This window comes from Hyaena hyaena, unplaced genomic scaffold, assembly GCF_003009895.1.
Source record: "Hyaena hyaena isolate Hyena2069 unplaced genomic scaffold, ASM300989v1 scaffold_25, whole genome shotgun sequence".
Taxonomy (NCBI): domain Eukaryota; kingdom Metazoa; phylum Chordata; class Mammalia; order Carnivora; family Hyaenidae; genus Hyaena; species Hyaena hyaena.
The window spans coordinates 1,033,113-1,054,271 of record NW_024080657.1 but is presented as its reverse complement, the minus strand read 5'-3'; the positions used below and the strand labels follow the sequence as shown (position 1 = coordinate 1,054,271).

At 48.3% G+C, this 21,159-nt stretch overlaps 1 protein-coding gene across 2 annotated transcripts in view; it reads left to right on the top strand.

Moving 5' to 3' along the window:
* SOGA1 (suppressor of glucose, autophagy associated 1) overlaps window positions 1-21,159 on the top strand; it is a 68,100-nt gene that overhangs the window by 25,184 nt on the left and 21,757 nt on the right. The window contains exons 3-7 of one of the 2 annotated variants that reach the window (XM_039227167.1): window positions 1,190-1,348; window positions 13,271-13,333; window positions 14,016-15,197; window positions 17,787-17,927; window positions 20,580-20,705. In XM_039227167.1, coding sequence (XP_039083098.1) covers window positions 1,190-1,348; window positions 13,271-13,333; window positions 14,016-15,197; window positions 17,787-17,927; window positions 20,580-20,705 — 1,671 coding nt within the window. The remainder of the gene's footprint in view (window positions 1-1,189; window positions 1,349-13,270; window positions 13,334-14,015; window positions 15,198-17,786; window positions 17,928-20,579; window positions 20,706-21,159) is intronic. The other variant, XM_039227168.1, reaches the window with a different exon arrangement.

The following is a 21,159-nucleotide window of genomic DNA, read 5'->3' as shown; positions in this document are numbered from 1 at the left end:
GCAGAGCCAGGGAGGGCCCTCATCCCTTCCGGCCTGGAGGAGGTGCCATAGTTGTTTCCGAGCCTGGCAGACATGGGCATTGGGCTGTCTGCTCCTCACATATCTCTTGCTGGCAAAGCCCTGGGACCCCTTCTCAGAGCCCTGGCCGTGCTGGCCCCTCAGGCAGATCCCAGGGGCTCCCCCCAGCTCAGCTCCCACTTGCTTTGCATGCCCCCAAGCCAAGTCACTTATGCTGTGAACCTCAGACAGAATTGGGGTGAAGATGAATGAATCTGGCACATAGTAGGTATTCAACAAATGGTAGTGCCTTGACCACTTTGGAGTAGTTGTGATTTACCAGTTCAGAAGGGCCTTCCTCATCCCCAGAGGCTCCCTTTCCTGGCCTTGGACCCCTAGGGTGTCCTCCAGGAAATGGGGTGCTTTTGCTGCCGAGCCCTGGGAACAGGATTAGAGTTTGCAGCTCTGTTAGCTCTTTTCTGTAGGGGTGACTTGGACATAAGCCCAGCCTTTGTCATTGACAGCATGTTCTCTGTCCCAGACAACTGGACACCAGCCTCGGGGTCACACTATGACCTCCAGCAAGTCATGCCCCTCTCTGATCTTCAGCATCACCACTCACTCAGCACTCGCTGTGCTGGCCCAAGGCCAAGGTTTTTGTGTAAGAGCAGATTTAGTCCTCCTGTTGGGCCCACGAGGTTGCTGCTATTATTGCACCCATTTTGCAGTTAAGGAGACTGAGGCGCAGAGTGGGGAAATGATTTGCCCAGGATCATGTGCTGGTCACTGGCAGAGATGGGATCCACATGGCTCTGGGACCACCCATCTTGCTCTGGTTTCCACTTCAGCTCACTTCCCTCCCTTTGAAATGAGCTTCTGGCCCCGCCACAGGCTCTTGTGAGAGTTAGAAGCACCGAATGCCTCAGGTGAATGAAAAGGCCTTGCTAAGAACAGGCAGGTCTCTAGAGCTCTGTGGGGACTGAGCTGTGATATAGACATTGGGAACGCAGGGTGCCTGGGTTTGGGTTTTGCCCCTGCTGCTTCCTGGTTGTGTGACTCCACCCCCTACTGAGTTCTCTGTGCCTCAGTTTCCTCATCTGCTAAGTGGGGATGATGAGAGACCCTGTCTGGTTGGGGGATTGCTCTGCAGCCAAGGCCATGTGGTCCCTGCTCATCACCCACCCTCGTTCAGGTCTCTAAGGACATCTCCGTGCGGCTGCATAAGGAGCTGGAGACGGTGGAGAAGAAACGGGCACGGCTGGAGGAGGAGAACGAGGAACTTCGGCAGCGGCTCATCGAGACTGAGCTGGCCAAGCAGGTGCTGCAGACGGAGCTGGAACGGCCGAGAGAGGTGAGGGCTCGTGCATCCCAACCAGGGCAAGGCCGGGGCCGGTGGGCGTGTGTCAGCCCTCCCCCCCCACCCCACCAGCCAGGTTCTCTGCCTCCCTGACAGCTGTCTTATTCATTCATTCATTCCTCCAGCACACATTTCTTGAGCACCCACTGTGTACACTGTGTGCTGGACACTAAGGACACAGTGATGAATGAGAGACACCGGTTCTTGTCCTCAGGGGCCCCACAGGCTAGGGGCGCCTGGGTGGCTCAGTCAGTTAAGTGTCTGACTCTTGATTTTGGCTCAGGTCATGATCTCACGGTCATGAAATCGAGCCTTATGTCAGGCTCCATGCTGAATGTGGAACCTGCTTGGGATTTTCTCTCTCTGCCTCTCTCTCTGCTCATGTTCTCTCTCTCAAAATAAATAAATAAACATTAAAAAGAAAAAAAGGGAACCCACAGGCTAATGAAGGAGATAGTCATCCACAAAAGAACCGCGCAGCTGTGGGAAGATTAACTGAAAAAGCATTCCACGATACCCACTGTGGGGCCTGGCCCTCTGCCGTGGCTTCCTCTTCTACAAAACAGGACAATAATACCCTGAATTGTTGTGAGGACTAGCTGGGATAACTTGTGTGGACACGATGTAGGGGCTGCTGTTTTGTGTAAAGTCGGTGCTGGGGGCTGAGCCTCTGGCCAGTGTCTTGACATAGATTTCAGGACATTAGTTCCTGCATGTGGCCCCCAGACACCAGCTGCTCTGTCTTTGCTATGTGAGTCCTTGCACTTGTGTGTACTTTCTGCATTCTGCCATGTGTGGGGCATGCAGTGTGCTAGGTACCACTTTCTCTGCACGATTTTCATAAAGGCCCAATGAGATTGTGATTATACCCACTTTCTGGGTGAGGAAACAGCCCCCGAGAGAAGGAGGGATGTCCTCAAGGTCGCACAGACCCAGTGGGTTCTGCAGATTGCCTATTGAAAGCCATCAGCCTAGGTGACTGCTAGGGGCTAGGGTCCTCCAGAATTCAGGGGTCTGAGTTCCAGACGGCCTGGGGCGGTGGGAGGGCTTCTGACTGTGGAGGTACAGCTGGGCCTCAGCCCTCTGGCTGCTCACGAGGGTATCCTAGGTTGTACATTGTTCTGGGACACCCCTCACCTTCCCTGAGGGCAGACGTGAGAGTGTTCCAGGGCTGACACGTCACAGCCCTGAGGCCAGAACAGTCCACCAGCTGCCCTTCCTCCTGGGCATGTTGATGTGAGGTGCCAGTGGCTTCTCAGTGTGGAGATGGGACGTTTGCTGCTAAGGGCTGCTGCGGAGCCCTGTCCTGCTCCAGGGCTGGGTGGGAGGCTCCCTCCTTCAGGCAGCCTCCTGTCCGCCATGGGCTCTCGTTGCTGGCACCCTTGATAGTGTGGAAAGGGGAGATGGTTTCAGAGAGTGCCTTGGAGCTCAGCATGTTCCTGTTGTAAAGGAGAGGAAACTGAGGCCCAGACAGGGACAGCTTGCCTGAATTCACCCACCCTTCCTCGGCAGAGATGTGGCTGAGACCCTGACCGAGTCCCTCCCTAAGTCTCAGCTTTTCCAACGGTGACATCGGGACAATAACAGTACTCAGCTCATGAGGTTGATTATAACCATTAATAAGACTGGGTAACCATAGAACACTCTGAAGGAGTTAAATAGAATAAGGTAGTGGGGCGCCTGGGTGGCTCAGGAGGTTAAGCATCCAACTTCAGCTCAGGTCACGATCTCACAGTTTGTGGGTTCGAGCCCCGCATCGGGCTCTGTGCTGACAGCTCAGGGCCTGGAGCTGCTTCAGATTCTGTGTCTCCCTCTCTCTCTGCCCCTCCTCTGCTTGTGCCATCTTTCCCTCTCTCTCTCTCTGTCTCAAAAATAAATAAGTAAATATTAAAAAAAAGAATAAAGTAGTATGGCAATTCCTGAACAAATTAAATATGCAATTATTATATGAACCAGCAATTTCACTTTGGGATATACACCCAAAAGAATTAAAAGCAGGGTCATGAACAGACACTTGCACCCCTGCGTTCCTCACAGCCTTATTTACAATAGAAGCCCTAATGTCCATCAATGTACACACATAGAGTGGACTATTGGTAAGCTCTGAGAAGGAAGGAAATTCTGACACATGCTTTACCGTGGATGAGCCTGGAAGACAGGATGCTAAGTGAAATGAACTGGCCACCAATGGACCAGTATTGTGATTCCACTTATAGGACATACATTGGGTAGTTAAATTCATAGAGACAGAAAGCAGGATACTGGTTACCAGGAGCTGGAGGGAGGAGGGAGTGGGGAATTGGTGGTGTTCAATGGGTACAGAGTTTTAGTTTAGGATAATGAAAAAAGTTCTAGAGGTGAATAGCGGTTGCTTGACAACCGTGAGTGAATGCACTTAATGCCACTGAAATGAGTACTTGAAAATGACTAAAAGTGGTAAATTTCATACTATGTATACTTTAGGACAATTTAAAAAAAGAATAAGGTAGATATATATGTACTGATGTTGAAAGATCTCTAAGGCACGTTAAACAGGAAAAGCAAGTGAGAGAGCTATATATATTGTGAGATCCCGCTAATTATTTTGAAAATGCGTACAGACCAGACTGGTTTTGGAGCATGTATGTATGTGTGTAAACGCACAGCAAAAGTCTGGAGGAAAGTCCACTGAACTGAGGAATGAGAGATGGTGGGAATAGCATATGGAAATGACTTTTCTTTGTATTCTTTTCATGCTGTAGTAAGGTGAGTTTTGGGGAGGGGGATTATTTGTTGTTTTAAATGTAGTCATGCATGTAAAGAGCCCTGTGTGGTGCTGGGCATACAGTAGGTGCTCAAGAAACACTGGTTCGCTTCCCCTTTGAAGGCGAGGTCAGGCCTGCTGGTCCTCTGGGGCATGCCCCTTGGTGTCTCGGGATCTGGGCAGGGGGCATGGCCCTGTGTTTATGTGCCTTCTCCCCGCCTCTTCAGACATGGTTTCCATGGAGGCAAGTGTCCCTGAGCAGTTCTGCCAGAGCTGCTGGAGTCCCATCATCCAGATCTGCCTTTGCCATCCTGACAGGTTGCTGTGGCGATAGTGTCACCCAGCTGGGAACAGGAGCCCCTGGCCCGAGATGATGTGGTTGCCATGGAGATGGCTCTTCCTTACAGAGAAGGGAGGGTGGCCAGCCCTAGCTGCACCCTGTGGTGGCACCGGTGCCCAGCTGGGTTGCAGCTCAAGAGTCGTAACACCAGCCTCCCCCGCATCCAGTATCATTCCCCCTTCTTGTATTTTAGGCAGAAAGCCAACATCAGTGTTGACGTGATGTATTATAATCTGGCTGCTGTGTCTGAATGCTTGCTCTGTACCAGGCACCGCACCAGGCATTTTATATACCTCCTCACGTTGTGAAACGACCAACAGCCTCCCGACATACATCATGTTGTTATCCTCATTTTGTTGGTGGTACCTTTCTTGACGGTATTTTCATTGTGATACCACAATTCACATACTAGAAAATTTACCATTTAAAGTGTCAAATTCAGGGGCGCCTAGGTGGCTCAGTTGGTTAAGCGTCTGACTTCAGCTCAGGTCATGATCTCACGGTTCATGAGTTTGAGCCCCATGTCGGGCTCTGTGCTGATGGCTAGCTCAGAGCCTGGAGCCTGCTTCAGATTCTCTGTCTCCCTCCCTCCCTCCCTCTCTCTTTCTCTCTCTGCCCCTCCCCCGCACACACTCTCTCTCTTGCTCAAAAATAAAAGAACATTTTTTTAAAAATCTAAAAATAAATAAAGCATCAAATTCAATGGTTTTTAATATATTCATAATGTTGTTACAATCGTCACTGTTATCTAAATCTAGAATATTTCCATTGCCTTTAAAAGAAACCCGGTACCTGTTAGTAGTCACTCCCCATTCCCCTTTCCCTCCAGCCACTGGCAGTCACTAATCCACACTCCATCTCTGTGGATTTGCCTATTCTGGCCATTTCATGCAAATGGAATCATGCAATTTGTGATCTTTGGTGACTGGCTTCTTTCACATAGCATAATGTTTTCAAGGCTTATCCACGTCAGAGCATGTATCAGTACTTCATTCATTTTTATGGTCAAATAATAATCCTTTGTATGAATATACATTTTGTCCACTCACCAGTTGATGGACATTTGGGTTGTTTCCACCTTTTGACTAGTATGAATAAGGCTGCTCTGAACAGGTTTTGTACATTTTCAGTTCTCTTGGGTGTATGCCAAGGAGTGGACTACTACGCACAGATGGTACTGGGAAAAGACAGAGATGGGATTCTAACCCAGGATGGGATTCTAACCCAGGACTCTCCCAAAGTCACACCGACTCTTACGGTGCTGCCCTGCCCCCCTCGCCTTATGTAGGTGCCTTCCTAGGGCCCTGCTGTGTTTTCAGAACCTCTGAAGAAGCTGCTCACTTCAGTGAGTGAGGACTCTGTCCTTGCACAGGCTTCTTGTCCCGATTCCCATTCTGACGGGGTACACAGGGTGCTTGCTGACCATGGCATCATCAGATCACCTGGGTTCAAATCTTAGTTCTGCTGGGGTTGTCATCTGATGCAGCCTGGCCGTGGTCTGGGTGGTGCAGGGCACACTCGAATTTGGGGTCACAGGGGCTTGAGTTTGAATGCTGGCTTTGCTTGGAAATGACTTACTTGGAAATGACTGTAATGCTGAGCGAATCATGTAACTGCTCCAGGGCTCAGTTTGTTCATTTACAAAATGGGAATACTAACCCTACTTCTCAGAGAAGGCAGGTAGAGTGCTTAGCAGGGAGGAAGGACTTGGTGAATACTGCTTACCATCATCATTACCCTTACAGCTGCTGTAATGGCTGTGCGTCTTGAGCAGCATTTACCTTAAATAAATGTTTCTGCTGCCCCTAGCCAGGTGCTGTCTGTATCGAGCTGCTCCTTGTCCCTGGAAGTAGCAGTTGCATTGCAAATCAATGCCTGCACTTGGCAATGGGTGTCCCAGTGACTTCTGGTTTGGGTTTTATGTCTAAACCAGTCTTTGCTTCCTCCCCCCAGATGGTCATCCCGAGACAGAGCCACTGGGCCTCTGTCTAGCCGCTTCAGCTGCTCTGGGGGAAGAATGCCTCAGTCTTTGAGATGCGCCCCCACCCCAGGTCCCCTCTAGAGTAAATTTTGCACACATAGCACAGTCTGTGTTTTCAGTGAGACCCTTCCAAACATCCCCTCCATATTTGGTGAAAATCTGCCCAGCTGTTTGGCAGAAGGTTCATGTTATTCCCTGAAGGTTGGTCTTTGTTTCCTGGCAGCACGGACGCAGGGAAGGTGTTAGAGAGGAGGGGGGCCCTCTGGAGCTGTGCTCAGGCGGCCTCTCTGTGCGGGCTGGAGGTGCAGGGACACAATCTACTAGACTTCTGGAGAAGGACAAGGGAGGACATAGCTCATGCTCCTACCAGGAGCCATTAAACTAAGGATGTTTAGAGGTGCCACCCTGGCTGCTCAGAGGTGGCCTTGTGTGTTGCTGGTAGGTGGGGAAGCCCCTGATGTGTGCCAGGCCAAAGAATGTGCCCGCAGGGTCCGTCACTTAGCAACGGCATTCCTGTTGGTGTCTGGGACTGTCCTGCCTTGCCCCTTCCTTCCCACTCTCCTGAGGCCCGGGGCCAGAGCATCTGCTCCTGGGGGCCCCACAAAGGGGCTCTGACAGGCCCTGGCTCCCTTTAGGGGCACCACAGCCCCCAGGCCGCCTGGCCAGCTGCTGCCCTGCAGAGGGGAGGAGGTCTTTGGGCTCTGTGAGCCTGCCTTGTTTTCCCTCCAGAGCTGAAGAGTAGTGTGGGAGCCCAAATGGCTTAGATGAGGTGGGGGGGAAGGGTCCGTTCTAACCAGAAAAGGCTGGAATTACTCCAGTCCTGAAAGGGTTTGCTGCTTGGCCCCCTCCTTCTCTGCCCACTGCCCTCCCTTTCTGGTGAGGTTCATGCCACTCAGAGCTAACTCTCTGCCTGTTGGAAAGGTGCCCAGTGACTTTTCTTGGGAAAGTATATTAAAAATACCAAAATGTGATTTTCCCTATCTACCCAACAGGTTATATACGCTTAGTAGAGAAAGATTAGAAAATACAAATAAGTCATAGTAAGAAAAAATTCACCTGAAATCCAATATTCAGAGAGAATTACTCTGAGTAATTACCCAAATTATTATTTGGGTGGGAGGGGCATATGCTTCTAATACATTTTTTCTATTTACATGCACACTCATATTGAAATGTATATATGCATATATATTCACTGCCCCCCCCCCAACATAAGCTCAGTGAAGCAAAAGTATCATTACAAAAGCCCATAAATGCATGCCTAGCATCCCTGTAAGGATGGGCACATCAGACTCTGGTTGTATTGGTTGTCTTGGGCAGGAAACTGGTGACTTGGGTTCACTGTATTCCTTTTTGTGATTTTTTTTTTTGAAGTATAGTTGACACACGAGGTTATATTGGTTTCAGATGTACAACATAGTGATTCAACAAGTCTGTAGTTACGCGGTGCTCGTCACAAGTGTAGCCACCATCTGTTACTGTGCAATCCTGTTATGATACCATTGAGATGATATTCCCTATGCTGGTGCTTTCATCCTCATGACCTATACATTCATAGCTGGAAGCCCATGTCTCTCACTCCCCTTCACCCATTTTGTGCCCCCATTTTTGAGGTCTTTGAAGTTTGGACTATATGAAAGTGAGTGGTATCCACAAAATAATAGAAATCATCAAAACCCTACATAAAATTGAAGGAAGCCTCCTCTCTTAACCACCTCCCTCAGTTCTACTCCCGACTCAGCGTAACCTATGGTTAGCAGGTTGGTTTGTATCTTTTTAGACCTTTCTCTATGCTCATACAATGTGTTCCTCTCTGTATTTTTAGAAAGTCAAGATGGGATTGTATTGTGTACATGGTTTCTGTAACATGCAGAAAAATGTAGCATGAACACAGACTTGTAAAAAACACTGGGCGTTTTGGGTTTTCTTCTGCCTAAGGTGCTTATTATAAAAATCAAAGATCACAGAGTCAAGTAAACATAGGAAGGAAAGAAAGTCTAAAAGAGCACCATCTATTTCAGTATTTTAAACACAGAGCCAGAGGTCTCCGAGGAGCTCCAGCTGGTTGTCTGCTCTGGTCACCCTCAGGTTGGGGAGGAGAATGCCTAGGAGGGGCTTCTGATTTGTTAGCATTGTATGGATCAACAGTGAGAATGTATTTTTGTATGTTAAAATTTTATTTACTTATTTAAAACATTTTTTAACATTTATTTATTTTTGAAAGAGAGACAGAGCATGAGCAGAGGAGGGGCAGAGAGAGAGGGAGTCACAGAATCTGAAGCAGGCTCCAGGCTCCAAGCTGTCAGCACAGAGCCCCAAGCGGGGCTCCATTTCACCAACCGAAAGATTATGACCTGAGCCGAAGTCAGCTACTTAACCCACTGAGCCACCCAGGCGCCCTTAAAATTTTATTTTTAAAAACATTTTCTAATGAAACAAAATTTTTTAAAGAAAAAGCTGGAAGACTGTGTCCCCTGGCTCCTAAAAATATGTGGGGGAAGAGGGCCAAGTATAAGTTCACTGTATTCTCATTGTAAATGGCCTGGTATATATTCTTCAGACCTTTTTCCATCCCATGCGATATATGCAAGCGCAAGCGCTCGCGCGCACACACACACACACACACACCCCTTATTTTTATAACAATGGTAACATGCTCTAGGTATTTCTTTTTATTAACAGCTTTATTGAGCTATAAGTCACATATGATAAAGTTTGTCTTTTTAAAGTATATAGTTCAGTGGATTTTAAGGATATTCAGAATTTTAAAACCTTCACCACCTTCTCATTCCAGGATGTTTTCGTTGCCCCTGCAAGAAACCCCAAGCCGTCAACAGTCACTCCTGCCTCTCCCAGCCCCTGGCAACCACTTAATCTACTTGTGGATTTGCCTGTGACGGACATTTTATGTAAATCATATCATACATTGTGTGGCCTTTTGTGACTGGCTTTTCACTTTAGCATGATGTTCTCAAGACACATGTGTGTTGTAGCAAATATCAGCACTTCGTTTTGTTTCAGTGGCTGAGTGATATTGCCTCATGTGGATATGCCACATTTTGTTTATCCATGTAGCAGTTGGTGGACATTTGGGTTGTGGGTTTTGTTTCGCGAGTTCCTTCTTTTTCTTACCAAGATGTTTCAGAGACTTTGCCACATTGTCAGGAAATCTCACTCCCCTCTGTCCTTTTTAATGGCTTTAGGCTTTATATGATCTCATTCCTTCATACCTGGTGGCTGGGACCTCTCTGTGCATTCCCCCCCCCCCCACTTTCCTCTCTCCAGGGAGTCTGCAGTGCTTGAAGAGGCTATGGTTACCTGAAGAGGCTCAATTTTATAGGGAGAGGAAGAGGTTCACCCAGGATCACAAACTCAGTGTTGTGGGGTCGTCAAAGATCAGTTCCCAGCTGAGGCCACAGCCCCTGCCACTCAGCTTACGATAAGCAGACCCGGAACTGCAAGCCTGACCATCTTTCCCCAGAGCCCCTACCTCACCGCTCACTCCATGCCTGGGTGTCCTTCTGAGCACCCCCTTCCTGGCACCATTTGTGAGAGGGGCTTTGTGGGGGGACCTGTTTTGTGGCATCACCCCACTTCCTACCTTGTCCTCCCTTTTCAAAGAGCCCAGATCAGCCCTTCTCAAATACTGGCTCTTTGCTCTTGGCACCTTGAGTCTGAAATATCAGCCTCTGCCTTCCTGCCTCATTTGCATTTCAAAAGATGCCTTTAGGATTTGATTGGGCTCCAAGATATACTTAAGACCCCAGCTGGAGTTCATTTCCCCGGCTCTCTGGTTTTCTCCTGAGCTGCAGATAGAATCACCTGGGAAGCTATTTAAAAATACTCATGCCTGGGACCTATGGTGGACTGAGTATATCAGAATCTCTGGGACCTTAGCCATCAGTATTTTTTTTAACTTCCCCCAGGTAATTCTGATGTACACGCAGGTTGAGAGCCACTGTGCTGCCTCACTGTGGCCCTCATCAAAGAAGGTACATATTCTCCCTCCAAGTCTGAAACTAGATCAAGAGCTCTGTCGAGATTTAGTCCCAAGTCAGCTATGGATTTGCTGTGGGGCCTCTTTCTCACCCATCAGTGAGATGGGGGCTTGGAGGGCTTGGGTTATGTCAGTGGTTCTCACCCTCAGGTGGCTATGAGAGGTGGGAGCATGGGGGGGAGGGTATGTATTCAAACACCTGGGGGTGTGGCCCCTGGGTGGCTCAGCTGATCAGGTGTCCGACTTAGGGCATGATCTTGCAGTTCTTGAGTTCAAGCCCCATGTCGGGCTCTGCTGACAGCTCAGAGCCTGGAGCCTGCTTCGGGATTCTGTGTCTCCCTGTCTCTCTGCCCCTCCCCTGTTCATGCTCTCACTCTCTCTGCCTCTTAAAAATAAATAAACATTAAAAAAAAATAAAAAAATTCCTGTTTGTTTCACACCTGTTTATTCTCAAAAAATACCTGTTGAACTTGAAAAGTCAAAGGCAACCTAAGTGTGGTTTTGTACCCTTCTAACATAAATCATCCCTCTCATGGGAAGAAGTGGAGTGTTCAGTAGACCCCGCATCTAACTGAGTCGCTTTTTTAAATATCAAGAAACTTTAGTAAAAATTATGGTAACATTTTCTCAAATCCCCCTCTGTAGGGCTTGTACCATTTTGCATTCTTCCCAGCGATAAAGGAGTTTTCCTACTTCTCCATAGCTTCACCAGTAGAATGTGTTGTCCGATGTTTGGATTTTTGTTAATCTGATAGGTGAGAAATGATATCTCATGTAGGATGCGTAGTTGTAATTTACATTTCTCGTCTTGAATAGGGTTGAGCATCTTCCTATGGTTACAAGTCATACCTTTTCTTGTGAACAGGTTTTCACATCTCTAGCACATTTTAATATAGGTTTGTTGGCCTTTTTGTTTTCTGTTTTGTGAAGCTCCTTATGTAGGCAAGATATTTGCCCTTTGTAGTGCAGTAAATTGCAAAATTTTTCCCCAGTTAGTCATTTATACTTTTACTTTTTTAGGGTCTGTCTTTCTTAATTTTTAAATTAATTATTTATTTATTTTACTGCTTATTTTTGAGAGAGACAGAGACGGAGTAGGAACATGAGCAGGGGAGGGGCAGAGAGGGGCAGGGGACAGAGGATCCGAAGCAGGCTCCAGGCTCCGAGCTGTCAGCAGAGTCCGACATGGGGCTCAAAGCCACGAACCGTGAGATCATGACCTGAGCTGAAGTCAGATGCCCAACTGACTGAGCCACTCAGGTGCCCATTCTCTGAACTTTTTAAAGAGAACCTTTATTTATTTATTTTTGTTTATTTCTTTTGAGAGAGAGAGTGCATGAACAGGGGGAGGGTCAGAGAGGAGGGAGACACAGAATCTGAAACAGGCTCCAGGCTCTGAGCTAGCTGTCAGCACACAGCCTGATGCAGGGCTCGAACCCACAAACTGTGAGATCATGACCTGAACCGAAGTCGGACGCTTAACCAACTGAGCCACCCAGGCGCCCCGAGAGTCGGATGCTTAACTGACTGATCCACCCAGGCTCCCCTTTTCTTTTTGTTTATGTTTATTTACTTATTCTTTTTTTTTAAAGTTTATTATTTATTGAGAGAGAGAGAGAGAATCCCAGACTTTGCACTGTCAGTGTGGAGCCCAATGCAGGGCTCAAACTCCTGAACTGCAAGATCATGAACTGAGCTGAAGTCAATTGCTTAACCAACTGAGCCACACAAGTGCCCCTATTTGTTTCTTTCTGAGACATGAACAGACCCGGGGGAGGGTGGGGGGAGCGGAGGCAGAGAGAGAGGAAGAGAGAATCCTAAACAGGTTTGGGTGCTGTCAGCACAGAGCCTGATGTGGGGCTTGATCTCCTGAACTGTGAGTACATGACCTGAGCTGAGATCAAGAGTCAGACACTTAACCCTGGGTGAGTGAGCCACCCAGGTACCCTGGGTGTTGTTTTCCATGTAGAATTTGCTTATCTAATTAAAAGTTATCAATTTCTAAAAACGAAAAAGAAAAGAAAGCTATTAATTTCTTTTCATCTTACCGGTTCTGGATATTTGAATTATGATTGTTACAGTGTAATTTTACATGAAAACTTACACTTAATTGTAAAAATTGTGCAGTCCCTCACCAAAGGACTGCTAGGCCTCCTGGGTAATTGTGATGTTTCATCTATATGCATTTTGTTTGTTAGCATGGAGCTCAGATGGCTATTCAGAGTTGTTCTGAGTCGAGGCAAAGGGCCATGGACCAGTCATTGCAAGTGGGCTCCCTCTAGGGAGGGCACATGACCTTGGAGGAGGTAGCTGCCCTCAGCCAGTGGCATCACTGGGAGGGGACTAAGCGTCGAGGTCTTAGTTGGGGGAACAAGTGCCCCAGCTCTGAGGGGGCCGGGATCTGAGTGGAGCACCATAGCAGCCTCCGCAAGTACCCTGTCTGGCTTGGTCACTGCTGTGTATTTTATGCCTAGCTGCACCTGGCATGTAATAGGTACTCAGGAAGTCTTTGGTGAATGAATGAGGGAAAAAGAATAGAAACCCGGATTTCTGGGTCTTGGCCCAGGCCACCTGGATCATAATGGAGGGGTGGGAGAAAGGGGAAGAACTGGGCAGGCGTGATCAGAGTCATCTCGTCACTTGCTTCAGGCCCGCTGGGTGGTCTTGAGGGCCCCTCTGCCTTGGTGGGTGGTACTGGTGAAGGCCTGGACATGGTTGGGCTGGACTGGGCAGGGCAGGGGGCTATCATGGAACCCTAGGCACCTTGGCTACTCTTTGATGACATCAGCCACATGAACTTTCAGGTTTTTCATTCTTTTTTGTTTTTGTTTTTGTTTTTTTCAATTACTTTCTAGCATTCCTTGAAGAAAAGAGGAACTCGCTCCCTGGGGAAGACAGACAAGAAGCCTTCTGTGCAGGTATTTCCTGGCAGCTCCCTTAGCCCCCCGTCCAGCCCCCATAGGCGGGTTTTTATCTGAAGGTCGAAGGCCCAATTCCAAGTGGTCTGGGGAGTCCCCAGAGGTGCCCATCCTTCCTCAGCCTCTACTCTGCCCTCCTCTTTTTAATTGTCTTAGCTTTGATGCCCACTTCACTTCCGAAAGCCATGCCCCAAGCCCATGATTCTCACATGGGCAGATAGATACAGTGCTATGTGTACCACAGGTCAGATATAGAATACAGTTAGCCTCTAGTGGTCCTGGATTATAAGGGTGCCAGGCACTTTTCATACATTATCTCATTTAATCCTCTCCATGCCTCTGTGTGGAAGGGAGTGTTATTCCCTCATTTTACAGATAAGGAAACTATAGTAGTAATGGTAGTAGTAGAAGTAGCAACCATTGCCTGGCAGGATGTCGCCGACTCCAGGAAGCCTTCCTAGACTCTCCAGGCTGTGTGGTGCTCCATCTTTGCTGCAGTGTTCAAAGTCTCCTTCTCTACTCTCCCTCCGGACGCCTGCTCCTGGAGAGTCAGGGCCTTGTCTGATTCATTCCTGGGACCCTGGCACATAGTTGGTGCTCCCCGAAATGCTGTAGCTGGTACTGAGCCTCGCCCCACTAACCTTCCTGGGTCATGTCTGTCCCCGCGTCCATCGGGCCCCAGGAGGACAGCGCGGACCTGAAGTGCCAGCTGCACTTTGCAAAGGAGGAGTCAGCCCTCATGTGCAAGAAGCTCACCAAGCTGGCCAAGGAGAACGACAGCATGAAAGAGGAGCTGCTCAAATACCGCTCGCTCTACGGCGACCTGGACAGTGCCCTGTCTGCCGAGGAGCTGGCCGACGCGCCCCACTCGCGGGAGACCGAGCTCAAGGTGCACCTGAAGCTGGTGGAGGAGGAAGCCAACCTGCTGAGCCGCCGCATTGTGGAACTGGAGGTGGAAAACCGAGGCCTGCGGGCGGAGATGGATGACATGAAGGACCACGGAGGCGGCTGCGGAGGCTCGGAGGCGCGCCTGGCCTTCTCGGCGCTGGGCGGCAGCGAGTGCGGAGAAAGCCTGGCGGAGCTGCGGCGACACTTGCAGTTTGTGGAGGAGGAGGCGGAGCTGCTCCGGCGCTCCTCCGCCGAGCTGGAGGACCAGAACAAGCTGCTGCTGGCCGAGCTGGCCAAGTACCGCTCAGAGCACGAGCTGGATGTGACGCTGTCGGAGGACAGCTGCTCCGTGCTCAGTGAGCCTTCGCAGGAGGAGCTGGCGGCTGCCAAACTGCAGATCGGCGAGCTCAGCGGCAAGGTCAAGAAGCTGCAGTATGAGAACCGGGTGCTGCTCTCCAACCTCCAGCGCTGTGACCTTGCCTCCTGCCAGAGCACGCGGCCGATGCTGGAGACAGACGCCGAGGCCGGGGACTCTGCCCAATGTGTGCCCGCCGCTCTTGGCGAGGCCCACAGTCCTCACACTGCCCGACTCTGCAGAGCCAGGGAGGCCGAGGCGCTGCCCGGGCTGAGGGAGCAGGCCGCCCTGGTCAGCAAGGCCATCGATGTCCTGGTGGCCGATGCCAATGGCTTCTCGGCTGGCCTCCGCCTGTACCTGGACAACGAGTGCGCTGACTTTCGGCTGCATGAGGCCCCCGACAACAGCGAGGGTCCCAGGGACATGAAGCTCATCCACGCCATCCTGGTGCGGCTGACCATGCTCCAGCAGGAACTCAATGCCTTCACCCGGAAGGCGGACACCGTCCTCGGGAGCTCTGCTAAGGAGCAGCCGGAGCCCTTCTCGTCGCTGCCTGCCCTGGGCTCCCAGGGGCCCTCCAAGGAGATTCTTTTGGCCAAAGACCTTGGCTCAGACTTCCAGGTAAGATGTGCCAGTCATAGCCCTATTACTTTTTTTGTTAGAAACTTACTACTGAATCATACGTAGGACAGAGAGGCACATAAGGCACAAGTGTACAGCTTAGTGAATTTCCCCCAAATGAGCACACTTGAGTAATCATCACCCAGAACAAGAACTAGAATGTGACCAGCACCCCAGAAGCCCCTCCTCACATCCCCTTCCAGCCACTATCCCTGCTCCCAAGGGTGACCCCTCTCCTGATTTCACTTGGTCTGTCTTTGCACTTTATATAAAGTGGATCATATAACACATACTCCTTTATGCCTGGCTTCTTTCACTCACTGTTTTGTTTCTTGTCTCATGTAGTCATAATTTGTTCATTCTCATTACTGGACACGATCTCATTGAGTGAGTATGCCCCAATTCACTTAGTCATTTACCACTGATAGATACAGGGGTTGGTTTTGAGGCTCCCTCCTTCTTTGTTTTGCCAGGTTGCCCTTTGTTCTTGTCTTGTTTCTTTTGCAATTTTGATTTTCAAACATGTATTATTAAAAAAACAAACCAACTGGGGTGCCTGAGTGGCTTAGTTGATTAAGCGTCCGACTTTGGCTCAGGTCATGATCTCACGGTTCGTGGGTTCAAGCCCCGCGTCAGTCTCTGTGCTGACAGCTAGTTCAGAGCCGGGAGCCTGCTTCAGATTCTGTGTCTCCCTCTCTCTCTGACCCTCCCCTGCTCACGCTGTCTCTGTCTCTCAGAAATGCATAAAACATTAAAAAAATTTTTTAAATTAAAAAATAAAAAAAACTATAAAAAAAGAAGACATAGAAGCTCCTGTCAGGTCTTATGCAAAGGTAAGAAATGTGGCTTTCTAAAGGTAATGAACTTCTAGCCTTAATGTGTATAAAAGGCTACTTAGAAAAAATCAAAATAGTAGATGCACTTGTCTCAAAAAGAAAACAACAACATTAAAAAATTTTTTAAAAAGTATCATTGCAAAAGTAGTCCATAAGCATTCAAGGAGTTTTAGAAGTGCCTGGTAAAAAGGGAAAAGCCTCTCCTTTCTGCTTCTTACTGCCTATAGGTACCACTATCAATAGTCTGGAGCAGTGCTATCCCAGTGCTGAGGACAGAGGCCACTAGCCACATATGGCTCCTTAAATTTAAATTAATAAAAATTTCATTCAGTTGAAAATTCATGTCTTTGGTCTCCGTAGCCCCATGTCAAGTGCTCGGTAGTTATGTATGTCACGTGGTGCAGACTTAGACCATTTCATCATCAAGGCACGCCCTTTTAAATCTTTCTCTGTGCTTTCTCTCATACATTTGCTTTTTCACCCAAATTGTCTTATGTGATACCTACTGTGACCACACAATTGATTTTTCTTATGTAATGTATCTAGTGGTTCATGTACTTATGATGCTGTGTTTATTGTTCATATACTTTTTGGGATCAGTGATCAGAACCGGAGGTGCCCTGATAAGCAAAAACAGACATGATTCCTGCCCCCCAACTTCTGTCATCTAGTGGGGAAGAAAGATTTAATCAAAATATCCTGTCAGTGAATGTGACCTAGACTCTGGGGCAGGGAAGACCTCTAATCTGAGCTGAGATTAGAAAGATAGATTATTGGGGAAGAGTGTTCTTTTTTTTTTCTTTAAAAAAAATTTTTTTTTAATGTTTTATTTATTTCTGAGAGAGAGAGAGAGAGAGAGACAGCATGAGCAGGAGAGGGTCAGAGAGAGAGGGAGACACAGAATCTGAAACAGGCTCCAGGCTCTCCAGGCTCTGAGCTCGCTGTCAGCACAGAGCCTGACACGGGGCTCTAACCCACAAACCGTGAGATCATGACTTGAGCCGAAGTCGGACGCTTAACTGACTGAGCGACCCAGGTGCCCTTCTTATGCACAAACCTTCTGAGCCAGCCCCAACTGAGCCAGTGTCCAACTTTGGCTCAGGTCATGATCTCACGGTTTGTGAGTTCAGCATCGGGCTCTGTGCTGACAGCTCAGAGCCTGGAGCCTGCTTCGGATTCTGTGTCTCCCTCCCTCTCTGCCCCTCCCTTGCTCATGCTCTGTTTCTCTCTCTCAAAAATAAATAAACATTAAAAAATTATTAAAAGAAAAAAAAAGAGGGTTGCCTGGGTGGCTCAGTCGGTTAAGCATCCAACTTTAGCTCAGGTCATGATCTCACGGTTCGAGCCCCGTGTTGGGCTCTGTGCTGACAGCTCAGAGCCTGGAGCCTGCTTCCGATTCTGTGTTTCCCTCTGTCTTTGACCCTCCCCTACTCACGCTGCCTCTCTCTCTCAGAAATACATAAAACATTAAAAAAAATTAAAAAAAAGAAAATTTGTGCACAAGACAGACATTCACAGTATCAGTGCGCTCACCACTTAGCTCCTCATTCATCCTTTCGACAGAGACTCACTGAGTAGTTGCAGGGCTGGGTCTGGGCTGCAGAGCTGAATCCACTGGGGCCCCAGCCCTCAGGTGGGCAGTCAGAGTCTCTTATTAGAGCCCAGGGGCCTGGAGTGGGGGCTGCTTCTGGCACCCCTCGGGCCCCTCCCCATTGTTTCCTCTGGTCTCTTCTGCCTGTGCCTCTGGGTGCAGCCGCCTGACTTCAGGGACCCGCCAGAGTGGGAGCCCAGGATGCGAGAGCCCTTCCGCAGTGGTGACTTGGACTCCAAGCCCGACCCCAGCCGGAGCTTCAGGCCTTATCGAGCTGAAGACAATGAATCCTACGCCTCTGAGGTGGGCCTAGGCCTGATCAAGCAAGGGGGAGGGCAGGAGGAGAGTGGCCGGGGCCTCCCCAAAGCTGGGCAGTCTGTGGAGAAGCTTAGCTGGTGATCATGTGGATTTTGAGTATTCCATTTGGTTCTAAGCTTCCAGGCAGCAGGTGCAAAAAGGGAGATGAGGAAGTTTGGGCCATTCTCTTGACCTGACAAAAGAAAGCCTATAAACCCCTTTGAAGAAATTGATTTTGTTTTCCTATACTAAATTTCACTGGGAATTTAATAACTTATGCCATTTAGTGAAACCACTAATTTCTTTAGCAGGAAGGCAGCCATCTTTACAGTCAGGTTGACTGGGTTTAAATTGTGGATCTGCTGCTATACACTGGCTGTGAGATTGTAGACCAGTCATTTTAGCTCTCTGACCCTCAGCTTTTTTATCTTCAAAATAAAGGTGCTGAAAAGATTAAATACATGAAAAGACTTAAATCTGGTCCCTACTGGGTGAGAATAAGGAGGAGGAGGATGACACATCTCAGGGCCTCAGGGGACCCACCAGTGTGGCTTTGTGGCCTTGGGCATGTTCCCATTCTCTGGCTGTATGTTCCCCTTTGTAACATGGAGGATTAGAGTGGGTGGTGGCTGTAGAATTTCTAGAATTCCCTGGTACTTGAGGAATTCCTGGTGGTTCTGAGCCCCTCTCCAGCCTGCTGAGTCTTTCCCAGCACTTCATAATGAACTGGAAGCAAGAAGAGTCTTCTGTGCATGGAATGGAGCCTCCTTGAGACTGCTGAGCTGTGGAGACCTCTGTGTGCTCCCCAACCTAAGAGCCCTTTTCTTCCGAACACTCTTAGGAAGGCAGTTTTATAGTCCCAGTAAGGCCAGTCTGCAAGTGCCCAGCGGGAGAAGCTCCCTTGAAGCTGATGGATCAAACACTCTATGTGGTCTGAGCTCCTAGCAGCCATGGCAAAAAGGGAAAAAACAAAACAAGACATGAGACACCAAGTTTTCATTTTCTGAGAAAAAGAGATAAGCTGAGTCACCTCCATGCATTCGATTATTGTTTCATTCAACCACTCTTTACTGAGCAGTTACAGTACTGGATACAATAGTATCCAGCCCTGCAAGAATCTTTAAGGTCAACTAGGCATACAAGGTATACCTTGAGTCAGAGTGCCTTCCATTGCCAGATGCCCATACTATTGGCCAGACAATAAATGTTATTTACAGAGGGACATCTTGCCATGCTTGGGATGGTTTTATGTAGGAGTGACAGATGACATTACTTTTTTTTTCCTGCTTAACATGACAGCATAACATTTCCCTCTGTTATGAGAAATACTTAAAAATTCTTTAGGGGCGCTTGGGTGGCTCAGTTGGTTAAGCGTCCAACTTCGGCTCAGGTCATGATCTTACGGTTTGTGGGTTCGAGCTCTGTGTGGGGCTCCGTGCTGACAGCTCAGAGCCTGGAGCCTGCTTCAGAGTCTGTGTCTCCGTCTTTATGCCCCTCCCCCATTTGCTGTCTCTCTCTCTCTCTCTTTCAAAAATAAACATTAAAAAAATTTAAATTGAAGTATAACATACATACAGAAAAGTACATTTAAGTGGATAGCTCAAATAACTTTCACAAACTGAACACTTCTCTGTCATCAGGAAGCAGATTAATAAGCAGAGCATGACTTGTCCCTGAAACCTTCCTTCTGTCCCCATCTAGTCCCCATCCTGACTTCTAACAGAATAGATTAGTTTTGCCTGTTTAGCTACAAATACTTGTAAACACAATTTCCCCTCAAAATGTAGAGTTTTACTGTCTTTTTCCCAAGATTTTATTACATAGTCACTAGCAGCAATGAATAACTACAGCAAAATCCCTAAGCAGCATTGCAGAAAGGCTTAAAGTCGGGATCCCAAAATTGTCACTTAGTTAACCGCTGTTCACATTGAGTGTGTGTCCATGTCCTTCCTGTTTTTCTGTGGAGATATAGATCTTTTTTACTTTTTATTGAAGTATAACATACCAGTGTACCTACAATAAAGGACACTATCCTTACGTGTACAGTTGATTGGACTTTTATATATGTATAGACCTATTAACCATGCATGTTAATTCCTTTATCCGAGTTGTTTTTAAATTTTTGCAATTATAGGGGCGCCTGGGTGGCTTAGTTGGTTAAGCGTCCGACTTTCACTTAGGTCATGATCTCACGGTTCGTGGGTTCAAGCCCCGCGTCAGGCTCTGTGCTGACTGCCAGCTCAGAGCCTGGAACCTGTTTCAGTCTGTGACTCCCTCTCTCTCTGACCCTCCCCTGCTCACACTGTCTCTCTCTCTGTCTCTCTCCTAGAAATTAAAAAAAAAATGTTTAAATTTTTGCAATTATAAATAGTGAGACAGCAAACATCTTTGTGAATCAGACTCAACTTTCTCAGTATGTTATTTTCCTCAACTGCATTTTGAAGAGAGAAATGATCAAGGTGAAATTCTGATAAAGGTAGATTTGATGTGCACTGTTTTGTTTGATCTTTATGACAATCCCCTGAAGTAGGGACAGACGTTGTGCCTGATTTGTGCTCAAAGGACAGCTTGGGTCCCGCTTAACTCTTGTTCTCTGACTGCAGCTTCTATCCCCTTCCTGCTCTCTCCCTCTGTCTGTGTCCCGCATCCCTACCCCAGATCAGGGAGCTGCAGCTGGTGCTGGCTGAGGCCCATGACAGCCTCCGGGGCCTGCAAGAGCAGCTTTCCCAGGAGCGGCAGCTACGGAAGGAGGAGGCCGACAACTTCAACCAGAAAGTGGTCCAGGTGGGTGGTGCCCAATGCCCCCGGCCCCTGCACCAACTCCTCCTCTCTTCCCTGAACTGAAGGCAGAAACCTAAGGCCTCCAAGGGGCTTCAGAAGGCAAGGGTCCTGGGGAAACCTGAGTCTTCCAGCCCTCGCTGTACTTCATTGTGCCAGACTGGGCTGGAATCCTGGGCTTGTCATTGGTGGCTTATGTGACCTCAGGCCAATCCTTTCTCCTCTCTGGGCCTCAGTTTCCCAACTATGAAATACTGCCTCCAGCAGAGCTGAAAACCTGTAGCAGAAAGGCCATAGGTCTGGCTGGTAATTAAGGCAGATTGTCTTGCTAATAGAAAGCATGTATTAAGCCCTTACTGTATATCAGGTCCATGCAGTGCTCTTTTCACACATTATGTTCTTTAATCCTTAAGGTTTCCCCTATGAGGTGTCCCCATTTTATAGACGAGGGACTGATGCC